The sequence below is a fragment of the Anomaloglossus baeobatrachus genome, chromosome 2, assembly GCF_048569485.1.
Source record: "Anomaloglossus baeobatrachus isolate aAnoBae1 chromosome 2, aAnoBae1.hap1, whole genome shotgun sequence".
Taxonomy (NCBI): Eukaryota; Metazoa; Chordata; class Amphibia; order Anura; family Aromobatidae; genus Anomaloglossus; species Anomaloglossus baeobatrachus.
Window position 1 is genome coordinate 636,120,884 of NC_134354.1, and position 13,241 is coordinate 636,134,124.

The 13,241-nt window shown below is 49.4% G+C and overlaps 1 protein-coding gene across 1 annotated transcript in view; it reads left to right on the top strand.

The window, feature by feature from the left end:
* Positions 1–13,241, top strand: part of PRPF40B (pre-mRNA processing factor 40B) — a 184,430-nt gene continuing 171,189 nt past the window's right edge. Inside the window, 3 exon segments of the mRNA XM_075336908.1 lie at positions 1–33; positions 35–61; positions 4,759–4,839. Coding sequence (XP_075193023.1) covers positions 1–33; positions 35–61; positions 4,759–4,839 — 141 coding nt within the window.

Below are 13,241 nucleotides of genomic sequence, written 5' to 3' on the forward strand. Positions count from 1 at the left end.
ATGGGCGTGCGGCTTGTTGAGGGGGCGGGGCCTGCGGCAGCTCGCGGCCGGAGCAGGGATGGTAAGGCAGCTTTGTTTTTCTGGGTCCCGGCTGTGGGGGATTCTGAGCCGCAGGGAGTGGTGACGTCACTGCGGGGGGAGCCGTGCCCGGGAGGTGCCCGGACTGTGCATCCCTGGGAGGAAGGCAGTGCCCAGTGTATAGGGCATGGGTGCTGGGCATGTTATCAGACGCTGCTGCAGAGGCTGTCTCCTGCCGGACCCACATACAGGGCAATGTGATCCTCTGCTGGCACATACTGCCGCCCCGGGCATGTGAGCAACTGTCACCAGTGGAATGTGCCTGGCACCTGGGCTGCATTACTGGGGCATGCTGGGCATCATGTATTAATAGAAAGACTGGACCATTTATTGCCATCAGGAGGGCGACAGATGTAATACGTGGTATAAAGTACATGGGCATCTTATAAATGGCCCACAACTTCAGGGAAAGTCTATTATATAGGATTAGCAATGTGAGGGCACAGGGATAGAGCCCACTCCTGGTACAGTGCGCCGCACCCATATGACCACACCTGAGTGAAAACGCACAATGCCATAATAAGTGTGGCATTCTCCATCATAGTCAGAAGCCCCATAATGTGCGGTACGTATAGAGCCCCCTGCCTCACTGCTCATGGCTCTGCACCACGTGGACCTTTATCAGGGGTCACTGAAGACACAGGATGTCCCCACCAGTACTCTGCTTACTATATACACAGCCCTCTCCCCCACCATACACGGTTCTGCACCACGTGGACCTTTATCAGGGATCACTGAAGACACAGGATGTCCCCACCAGTACTCTGCCTACTGTATACACAGCCCTCTCCCCCACTATCCACGGTTCTGCACTATGTGGACCTTTATCAGGGGTCACTGAAGACACAGGATGACCCCACCAGTACTCTGCTTACTGTATACACAGCCCTCTCCCCCACTATCCACGGTTCTGCACTATGTGGACCTTTATCAGGGGTCACTGAAGACACAGGATGACCCCACCAGTACTCTGCTTACTGTATACACAGCCCTCTCCCCCACTACACACGGTTTTGCACCATGTGGACCTTTATCAGGGGTCACTGAAGACACAGGATGTCCCCACCAGTACTCTGCTTACTGTATACACAGCCCCCTCCCCCACTACACACGATTCTGCACTATGTGGACCTTTATCAGGGTCACTGAAGACACAGGATGACCCCACCAGTACTCTGCTTACTATATACACAGCCCTCTCCCCCACCATACACGGTTCTGCACCACGTGGACCTTTATCAGGGATCACTGAAGACACAGGATGTCCCCACCAGTACTCTGCTTACTGTATACACAGCCCTCTCCCCCACTATCCACGGTTCTGCACTATGTGGACCTTTATCAGGGGTCACTGAAGACACAGGATGTCCCCACCAGTACTCTGCTTACTGTATACACAGCCCCCTCCCCCACTACACACGATTCTGCACTATGTGGACCTTTATCAGGGTCACTGAAGACACAGGATGACCCCACCAGTACTCTGCTTACTATATACACAGCCCCCTCCCCCACCATACACGGTTCTGCACTACGTGGACCTTTATCAGGGATCACTGAAGACACAGGATGTCCCCACCAGTACTCTGCTTACTGTATACACAGCCCTCTCCCCCACTATCCACGGTTCTGCACTATGTGGACCTTTATCAGGGGTCACTGAAGACACAGGATGACCCCACCAGTACTCTGCTTACTGTATACACAGCCCTCTCCCCCACTACACACGGTTTTGCACCATGTGGACCTTTATCAGGGGTCACTGAAGACACAGGATGTCCCCACCAGTACTCTGCTTACTGTATACACAGCCCCCTCCCCCACTACACACGATTCTGCACTATGTGGACCTTTATCAGGGTCACTGAAGACACAGGATGACCCCACCAGTACTCTGCTTACTATATACACAGCCCTCTCCCCCACCATACACGGTTCTGCACCACGTGGACCTTTATCAGGGATCACTGAAGACACAGGATGACCCCACCAGTACTCTGCTTACTGTATACACAGCCCTCTCCCCCACTATCCACGGTTCTGCACTATGTGGACCTTTATCAGGGGTCACTGAAGACACAGGATGTCCCCACCAGTACTCTGCTTACTGTATACACAGCCCCCTCCCCCACTACACACGATTCTGCACTATGTGGACCTTTATCAGGGTCACTGAAGACACAGGATGACCCCACCAGTACTCTGCTTACTATATACACAGCCCCCTCCCCCACCATACACGGTTCTGCACTATGTGGACCTTTATCAGGGGTCACTGAAGACACAGGATGACCCCACCAGTACTCTGCTTACTGTATACACAACCTTTCCCCCACCATACACGGATCAGCACTATGTGGACCTTTATCAGGGGTCACTGAAGACACAGGATGACCCCACCAGTACCCTGCTTACTGTATACACACACCCCTCCCCCACTATACATGGTGTTGCACTACGTGGACCTTTATCAGGGGTCACTGAAGACACAGGATGTCCCCACCAGTACTCTGCTTACTGTATACACAGCCCCCTCCCCCACTACACACGGTTCTGCACTATGTGGACCTTTATCAGGGGTCACTGAAGACACAGGATGACCCCACCAGTACTCTGCTTACTGTATACACAACCTTTCCCCCACCATACACGGATCAGCACTATGTGGACCTTTATCAGGGGTCACTGAAGACACAGGATGACCCCACCAGTACCCTGCTTACTGTATACACACACCCCTCCCCCACTATACATGGTGTTGCACTACGTGGACCTTTATCAGGGGTCACTGAAGACATAAGATGTCCCCACCGGTACTCTGCTTAGTGTATTCTTCACAACTATGTGAGGTTAAAGTCCCTACAGCTCCTCTTGTTGATGCAGAGTCTCACTTTATCTGCAGGTTCTGGGTTTAGTAAAGTGCTACACTGAGTGAATGGGATTCATGCAGAAATACCTCAATATGTACGCAGGGCTGTGCAAAAGTTTTAGGCATGTGTGGAAAAACCGTTACAATGTAAGAATGCTATAAAAAGAAAAATGTCAATAGTTTACTTTTATCAATTAACAAAATGAGAAGTGAAAAATCTAAGTCAAACCCACATTTGGTTCGACCATAATTTGCCTTAATAAAAGCATCAGTTTGGAGGTGAAGTATGGATGATGTGTCTGCACTAAGCCTTGTCGGCCGGCTGCTGCATCTACAGTCCTCAATATGGCCCATTTCTCGGTGTCCTCAATGCTGAGAAATACAGACAGATTCTTATCCAACATTCAATACCACCAGGATGGGGTCTGCTTCTAGATTTATTCTGCAGAAGGACAACGACCCCACACATATAACCAAAGTCACTGAGAACTATCCTCAGCCCTGGAAGTAACGATACGGCCCCACAGAGCCCGGAACTCAGTATCATCCAGTCTGTCTGGAATTACATGAAAAGACTGAAGGATTTGCCCAAGCCTCGTACTCAGAAGATCTGTGGTTTGTTCTCCAAGATGTTCGGAAGAATCTCCTTGCTGAGTTCCTTCAAAAACTCTGTACAAGTGCGACGAGAAGAGCTGATGTTTTGAACTAAGTATTGATTACATTTAGATTTCTCTTTTGTTCATTCACTTTGCATTTTATTAATTGATAAAATAAACTATTAGCATTTCTATTTTTCAATACATTCTGCTTATTTGTTTTCTATGCCAAAGGACAGGATAGATAGCTATAGATATTGAAGAGGAGTGAATCGATTTACGGGACCCTAGTCAAGGTCCCATGTTAGTATTCCATGGCCTCCGGTGGAGCCCTACAAGCCATCTCCTACCTGCTGCCATCACCGAATCTCTACTGATTAGTGGACAGCATGTGACTAAGGGTACTTTCACACATGCGTTGTTTTTTTTTTGGCGCAATCCGCTGTCTTGGGAAACAGCGGAATCCGTTAACGGATTCCGTTGTTTCCCATAGACTTGCATTGATGACGGATTGTGCCAAAAGTACCTGCGTTGCTTCCGTTGGCCGATGCTCTGTTGCTTCGGCCGAGCGGAAGCAACGCAGACTGTAACGTTAAATGCTGGCGTCAAAATGACGCCAACCAACGGATTCCATTGGTTCCGTTAAAATTTATAATGGTTCCCTATGGTAGCGGATTCCGTTGCTAAGTGCTTAACAACGGAATCCGCTGCTGGATTCCGCTAATTTATTCTGAGCATGACCAGAATGAAAAAAAATAAAAAAAGAAATAAAACAGAGCCGACGGATTCCGTTAGACGGACACCTAACGGACACCAAACGGATGCAACGGTCCGTTATTTCACAGGAATCAGCTAACGGATTCCTGTGAAATAACGGACCCGTTGCATCCGTTGACACCACAAAAATAACGGATGCGTCAAAACGACGCAGCAACGGACCCAGCGGATTCAACCCAATGCAAGTGTGAAAGTACCCTAACGGCAACACTAACATAACATCAGGCTTACAAATCAGGAGAGGTAGTGGGTGCTGCCAGGCAGGAGGTGGGTTGCAGGGCACCATCCATTGGCTATGGAATATTAGACCAGGGTCTATTCTTTCATCTTTAGTTGGTGTGCTTTCCTTGTTTTTGTGCTGTATTTTTCTTCATTGAGTTCTTTCAGCATCAAAACAAACAGTAAATATTTCATACTCAGTATTATCTTCTTTTCCAGTCAGCACCAGACCCAGGAACAGCTCCACCTGGTCAGACGGCCCCCTTCCCCAATGCTCCTCCTCTGATGCCTCCACCTTTTGTAAGTTTACATCTCTTACGACTGTGAGTTCTGTCTTTTGTACAAAGTCCCCATCCATCATTACGTCTGTGCTTGATTTACGTGCAGATTTGTGTGTTTTCCCCCTCATTTTGTTTGCTCCCAGTTCATTATTAAAGTTTATTTTCTACACTCCCTGACAGAAGTTCTGTCGCTTATCCATGTTATGTAAATAAAAGCTTATAACCTGACTTTAAATTCATCCATTGGTTTTATAAATTACTCTTTTGAAAGCTGAAACCCTCTTAAATTTGGTTTAGGTTATAAAAATAAAGTTGCTGCAAAGCTGAAATATTGATCATTTCATGAACACAGAAAGGTCAGATTTTGTCAAGATGTCATATAATGCACCCAATCCTAGTTTACATCCTCACCTGTGCTCACTAAATGATCGGTTAATTAGTGGGTGTGTGTATAAAAAGAAACCCAGCACCCAAGACCTTCACTTGAACTGCAACTTGACCTCTGACTATATGCCAAAAATCCACCCTTGCAACCAAAGCCTTGATTATCAAGAGACTGAAGACCAGATCCACTGCAGAGGTGTCTGGCACCTTTAATGTGTCTCAGGGTCAAGTACAAAGAATTGAAAAAAGATTTGAAGAGACTGGAGATGTTTTTGACAAGCCCAAGTCCGGCAGACCCCACAAGACAACTGCTCAGGAGGAACGTTTGTTGGTTAGAAAATCCAAAGCCAACCCCTCTTCCACTGCAAGAGAGTTCCAACAGGCCTGGTCACCTCAAGTCACGGTGTCAACTAGAACAGTTTGTAGGATTCTGTCTCGAAATGGCCTCCATGGTTGAATCAGTGCCCAGAAGCCAGCACTAAACAAAAGGCAATATATGGCATTTGCCAAGTCCCACAGCCTGCTAAACAAATGGACACTGGAAAAGTGACAGAAGGTGGATTTCTCTGATGAATCTTCAGTTGAATTACACCACAGCCACCGCAAATACTGCAGGAGACCTACTGGAGCTCGTATGGATCCAAAATACACCCAAAAACAGTTAAGTTTGGTGGTAGAAAGATCATGGTCTAGGGATACATTCAGTATGGGGGTGTGCGAAACATTTGCAAGGTTGAAGGCAATATCAATAGCTTAAAATATCATGATGTATTAGCTACCTCTTACATTCCCAATCATAAAAGGGGTCAAATTCCGCAGCAGGATGGTGCTCCATCTCATACATCCATCTCTACAACAAAGTTCCTCCTGGCAAAGAAGATCAAGGTGCTCAAGGACTGGCCAGCCTAGTCACCAGACATGAACATCATTGAGCATGTCTGGGGTAGGATGAAAGAGGAAGCTTGGAAGACAAAACCAAAGAATCTAGATGAACTCTGGGAGGCATGTAAGACTGCATTCTTTGTTATTCCTGATGACTTCATCAATAAATTGTATGAATCATTCTCCAATGTTATGCAACGTATTAGAAGTTAATTATTTGTTTGAATTTCACATTACTTTCTGTGGGCGACAAAACTTTTGTCTTGCCAAAATCTGACCTTTCTGTGTTCATTAAATGATTAATATTTCAGCTGTGCAGCAACTTTATTTTCATACCCTAAACCAAATTTTGGAGGGTTTCAGCTTTGAAAAGAGTAATTTATGAAACCAATGGATGAACTTAAAGTCAGGTTATAAGCTTTTGTTTACATAACATGGATAAGCGACATAACTTCTGTCAGGGAGTGTATGTGCTCGCCTGTTTGTTTTTTTTTTTTAAATTCTTTATTTAACAATAAACATAGAATCTCACCAATCTGAGTCAATTACGATACAATTCACAACCAATGCATGACAATGTATAACAGAGTAGCTGTTCAACAATGAGACCTTTCCATGTTTACCAAAGGTTTTATATAACGGGAATACCAGTTTGAGAAGAGAAGAAAGTAAAAACAAAAAAGAGGAAAAGCAAGGCAAGAGAGAAAAAAGAAGCGAGTCAGACAAGAAAGGTTTAGCGAGAAATGGGAGGGAAAGGGGGAAAAAGGGGGAACGAGGTAGGGAAGGGGAATACACTGGGACACGAACAAACACAAAGCAGGGATCCACCCTCTCAGAGAAACTTCTTCCCACGGCGTCCACGGGCCCCCCCTTCAATCTGGGGGGATCCATGTGCCGTATTCGTTAGAGTATTTAAACTCGATCCATGGGAACCAAGTCTTGTAAAAAGCCTCCTGTCTATCGTGGACAGACGCTGTTAGGTCCTCCATATACAGCAGTTCGTTTACCCTACTTGCCCACATCGATAATGTCGGCGGGGAGGGGGATCTCCATCTCAGAGGAATGCACGTCCTAGCGGCCATCACCAGAAAGCTTAACAGAGACCCTTTGTATGCACGGACAGAGGACTCAGATAGTTGGAGCAGGAAGAGTTCCGGGCCCAGGGTCTGCGTGTATCCAGTCACATGCCTGATCACTCCCCGTACCCCCTCCCAAAACTGCTGTAGCCCCGGGCATTCCCAGAAAGTGTGTAGGAAGTTTCCCTCCCCTGTGCCACATCTCCAACACCCCGGATCTACCGCGCGAAACATCCTGTGTAGTTTTGTTGGGACCCTATACCATCTGGAAATGCATTTATAATTGGCTTCTTGGAGTTTTGAACTGATGGAAGCTTTGTGAGTAATGGACAGAACCTTGTTCCTCTGCGTGGCCGAAAGTGTAAGGCCCAGGTCGGATTCCCACTGCAGGAGGAATCTAGGAGGTGACAAATCCGCGGAGTTGACCAGCATGGAGTGTGAGATGGAGAGTGAGTGTCTAAGGGTCCCCCCCCTCTATGTATAGCTTCTCGAAATCCGTAAGGGGTCTATCAAACTGACTGTAGTCCGGTAGAGAGCACAGAAAATGTCGAAGCTGCATGGAACGCCATGGGCCCAGCGGTCCAGGAACCCGGAAATTCCGGAGTTCCTCGGCCGTTGGCCAGTGCCCCTCGACCCCAATTTGGCAATCTCGAAATCTATTTCTGGAGATCCATAGGCGAAACACCGGATCAGAAAGACCCGGGGAGAAATCTGGGTTGCCAACGATCGGGGAAAGGGGGGAGGGTAAAGGAATCAGAGATCTCCGGACCCCCTCCTGCGAGCAGCAGGAAAGCGTAGCACCAATCGTGGGGTGGGTCCTAAGTCCTGTACTAAGTGGGGAATTCACCCATGGGAGCGCCGCTAATGGAATATCAGTGAAGCTCTGCTCCACCGACACCCAGGGTTTGGCCTTGGAGTGCCTACACCAGTCCACCACTCTGGCTAAATGTGTGGCTACATAATAAGATTTGAGATCCGGTAGGCCCAGCCCACCCCGGATTCTAGGTCTGCACAACAGCGACCGTGCCAACCTCGCCGGCTTGTTTGCCCACAGAAACTTCGTTTGCATAGACGAAACTTCTCTAAAGAAAGACTTGGGTATCCCGATTGGCAGGGTCTGAAGGAGGTACAGCAATCTTGGGAAGATATTCATCTTCAGAATCGCTGACCGTCCAAACCATGTGAACGTGCCCCTTGACCAGGTTTTACAATCTTCTTTTATGTTTTGGAGGAGAGGGGTAAAGTTCAACTTGAATAAGGAGCTCACATCTGCTGACAATTTGAGTCCCAGGTATCGCAGGTACTGCGGGGCCCATTGAAAGTCAAAGGCTCCCCGCAGCTGCGAGACTACTCCCATGGGGAGGTTAACGCTCAGTGCCTCCGATTTAGACAAGTTGATCTTGAAGTTCGAGAGTGTGGAGTATCGTTTAAATTCCTGCATTAGCGCTGGGAGCGATGTGGTTGGGTCTGTGATGAAAAATAATAGGTCGTCTGCAAAGGCCGCTATTTTATGGGTCACGCTACCAATCTTGGGGCCTTTGATGCTTGAGTTTGTCCGAATATGTCGCAGCAGGGGTTCTAGTGTAAGTATGAAGATTAATGGGGAGAGAGGACAGCCCTGCCGCGTGCCATTGGCTATTGGGAATCTGTCTGACAGCACCCCATTAACCCGTATGCAGGCCGACGGTGAATTATAGAGAGATCCTATCCATCTGAGCATGTTGCCCCCCAGTCCCAGAGGGGCAAGGACCCCATTCAAAAACATCCAGCCGACCCGGTCAAACGCCTTTTCGGCATCTGTGGACAACAGCAAAAGCGATCCACCCCCCGACCTAGCCCTGTGGATCAAGTTGATGGCCCTCGTGGTGTTATCTCTAGCCTCCCTGCCCAACATGAAACATGAAACCCGCCTGATCTGCATGGACTATACCCCCTAACATAGGGGACAGCCGGTCGGCTAGGATCTTAGCAAACAACTTTAAGTCCACGTTGAGCAGGGAGATCGGGCGATAATTGGCACAACAGGTGGGGTCCCTCCCCTCCTTGGGAATGACCACGATGTTAGCCGCAAGGGAGTCCCTGGGTAATGGAGAGGATGTGCACGCTGAGATGTTATTGAATGCTGCCAAAAAATGAGGAGATAGAATAGGGCTTAACCTCTTGTAGTAAGATAGCGGAAGTCCATCCGGACCCGGTGCCTTACCCCTGGGGGATGCTTTGAGGACCGAACCGTTTCTGTAATCGGAGCCTCCAGTATCTCTATGTCGTCTGGTCTAAACCTCGGGAGGCCTGAGGATCTTATGTATTCCTGGATGCGATCCCTAGCTGTCTTCCTATCGTCCTCCGTCAGGGTGTCATCAATGGAGTACAGGGCAATGTAGTAGTCCCTAAATGCTGAGGCTATGTCACCCGGAAGTGAGACCATCCCCCCCGATTGCTTCTGTATATGGGGGACGTATCCCCTCAGCCTCTGGGTCCGCAATGCCCTGGCCAAGGTCCTACTGTTTTTGTTACTGAATTCGTAAAAATGCCTCCGGCAGCGCGCTAGCGAGGCCTTGGCTTTATTAGAGAGTAACGATTTCAGCTTTTCTCTTTTTTGAATGAGAAGGGTTTTGGCCCCGTCGTCCAACCGGTCTTTGTGGATCCTCTCCAGGGCGTGAATGTCGACTAGTAAAGATTCCATCTCCGCATTCCTCTCCCGCTTCATACGGGCTCCATGTTTTATAAACAGTCCTCTGACTACGCATTTGTGAGCTTCCCACGTTACGGCGGGTGTGGTATCACCCCCCGCGCAGAGGTCAAAATATTCTTTCACCGCAGTCTGTACCTCCTGCATAGTCATCTGGTCGGCCAGGAGCGAAGTATTCAATATCCACTGGCCCTGTTTGATGATCGGGCACGTCAGGGAAACACTAAGGATTATCAAGGCGTGGTCTGCAAACACTATTTCGTCTATTTCAGCGTCCAGCATGCAGTGTAGGTCTCTGTGTCTGACAAAGAAGTGGTCTAGCCTTGAGTAAGAGTCATGAACCGCAGAGTAAAATGAGTAGTCCCTGTCTGCTGGATGCAGCGACCTCCATGTATCTACTAACTGGTGTTCGTGTAAACCCCGCCTGATCCGACTGTGAACGGCCCTGGGCAAGCTAGAAATCTCCCTGGAAGTATCCACCTCTGGGTCCATAACAAAGTTAAAGTCCCCTCCCATTATCAATGTGCCCTCTGAAAACTCGTCCAGGGAGTTCAGGAATCTCAACAGGGCGCCACACTGTCCCGTGTTGGGTAGGTAGAGGGCCGCAAAAGTGAAGACCTGGGACTGGATCCGCCCCTTTATTAGGATCTGTCTCCCCTCTTTGTCCGTGCTGACCTCTATCAGCTCCCATGGCAGAGAACTCGCAATTAGGATGCTGGTCCCCCTGGACCGCGAGTCAGGAGATGGGGAATGGTAGACCGTAGAATATCTCCGGTCTGAAAGCTTGTAAGGTTTGTCTAAACAGTAATGCGTTTCCTGTAGAAAAATTACCTGAAGTCGCCTTCTCCACAACAGATTCATGAGGATTGAACGTTTCTCTGGGCTGTGGAGGCCCTTGACGTTTAGGGATCCCACTCTTAGGTCAGGTCTGGATGCCTGCTTCATGTCGGTGATGAGGGCCTACGAATAGACGACAAGGGAAAGACAGACACACACACCACCAGGAAGGACTCTGAGGGAGGAGGGAAGAGGGGGAAGGAAGGAAGAAAGCTGGAGACTGTGAGAGGAAGCGGGAGTAGGGATCGAGGAAAAGAGGGTAAGTTAGAAACGAAAGGAAAAAAGAAAAGGGGAGAACAAAGAAGCAAAAAGAAAGAGGAAAAAGAATAGACAGCTCACGAGGAGCTCGCAGACCTATGGACCAGCCCTAGGCCTACTAGGGTACTATCGGCGGGGTCGAGTAAGAACACTCATATGTTACCCCCCCACCCGCCACCCTTAAGTTATCTGACTACCGCCCCCCTGCAAATGCTAGAGGCGAAACAAATATTAAACTCTGACGGCCTCTCCTCCGTCACCCCCCAAACCATGCACCGCCCAAAGACCCCCCCACCAGCGAGGCGAAGAGGGGTGCAACAACACATGACCCTCCCAAAATGATAGGCCACAGGCCCTTTCCAACATAAATGGGCACCGTTTAACCTCTCCTGCAACTAGACACCGTGCCAGGTTGACTTTTCAGCCCCATCCCCCTGATGTCGACGGTGTTGAATCCTTTTCTCTCCTCCGCGTCGGGGGGCCCATGGACTCCCAGGATAGCCAATCAGGGATGTTAAAGACAGGCAGTTCCAAAAACTTGAACAGTCCCGGCAACTCCGCAGGGCGTCTCAGCAAGAATGTAGATGGGCCCTTTCGGACAATGAGGTGGAACGGGTGCCCCCAGCGATACGAGGCGTTCACCTCTTTGATTTTTGCCAGTAACGGATGAAGCTGACGCCTCATGTAGAGCGTGCGACTGGAAACGTCCGGGAAGAGTTTGATAGTCGCCCCCTCCATCCTCACCGGTCCGAACTCCCAGGCCTTCCTCAGGATCTGTTCTTTGTCCGTATAATAATGTAAGCGGCAAAGGACATCTCTTGCAATGGAGGAATTGGCTCTTGGAAGGATCTAGCAACTCTGTGGACTCTGTCACATAGGTACGTAGCATCCGTTGGTCTGGCGGTGACTATATTAAATATTTCTTGCACTTTATGACGGAGAGTCTCTGCCGGCCAGTCCTCTGGGACACCCTTTAATCTTATATTGTTTCGGCGACTTCTGTTCTCTTGGTCGTCTAACAGTAATGCCATGTCCCTGGATCGGGTATTATATGTCTCACAGTCCTTTTCCAGGCGAGATACTCTGCTTTCCAAGGACTCCTGATCTTGCTCAGTGGCCGTGACTCTATCTTCTAGGGCCCCTATCTCCTCTCTCACAGAAGCAATGGCTTGCTGGTGGGACTGCTCAATTCTGCGGACTAGGGCATCCAGGTCACTCTTGCTGGGGAGGGCCAGGATGAGCTCCCTCAGTGCCTGAAGGTCTTGTGTGGCCTGGGGGTGGTGTGCTTGCAGTGCAGAGTTGGGTGGGCTGCCCAGGGGGGGACCCTCCTCGGGGAGGGAAACCGCCGGGTTATACCCTCTATGTGATCCCTCAAGCAGGGGCAGAGGACATCTCTCCCTCTCTGGGCTCTGGGGCGGCAAGGACCGAGGCCCTGCCAGCGTCCCTCCACTCAGGCCCCCCCCCCCCACTGCTTTGGGTCGCCTCACCTTCCTCCATGTGGAGCCGCACCTCCCCCATCGCTGACCTGTGTGCCACGCTGCAGGCCTGCTCTCTGCCGCCTTCCTTATCTGTCTGCGAGAACCCAGACGCCGCTCCGGCTCCTGGCTCCACTTCCTCCTGCCGTCTCGCTCCTGTGGCTGCTGGCTGCTCCCGGGCCGCTGCTCCTGGGGATTCCCCTCCTGGAGGACGTTTTGTGGGGGACGGCGCCATCTTGCTGCCGCTGCTCGCCGCTCGCTTCAGGGCAGGAGAGGGCCCGCTGAGGAACCGCTCCATCCTCCCTCCTGCTTTCTGGATCGCCGGATCGGGCCCCGCGGTGAGTACTGCCTGGGGCTTCATTTTGGGAGGCATTAGTCGGCGGAGAGGCCGAGATATATCAGAATTTAGGCGGTGGGTGTAGGAGCTCTGCAAGGAGACGTCCTCACACCATCATGTCTCTCGCCTGTTTGTTTTTGCTTTGTGCGTGAAGTTTAGTGATTCCTGATGTTTTCCGCTGATTCATCAATTTTGACTTTTCAGAAAGTCACAATTTGACGCAGCGCTACCCCAGTCCTTCTGTGGTCTGATTTTATGCACATCTTTTCAAAAAGTTGCATGGTTTGCATCATTTTGAAAACAAAACAAAACAGTTTTTGCTCAAAAAGTCCCAAAAATGGTATGACATGAAAAAATTTGGGGGGTACTTTGTGCCACATTCATGAACCATGTGTTCCATTTTGGTGAATTTGGCGCAATATACATCAGTGATTACCACAAGACAAAAAAAGAAAAGTGACAAAAAAATACAAATGAATCAGG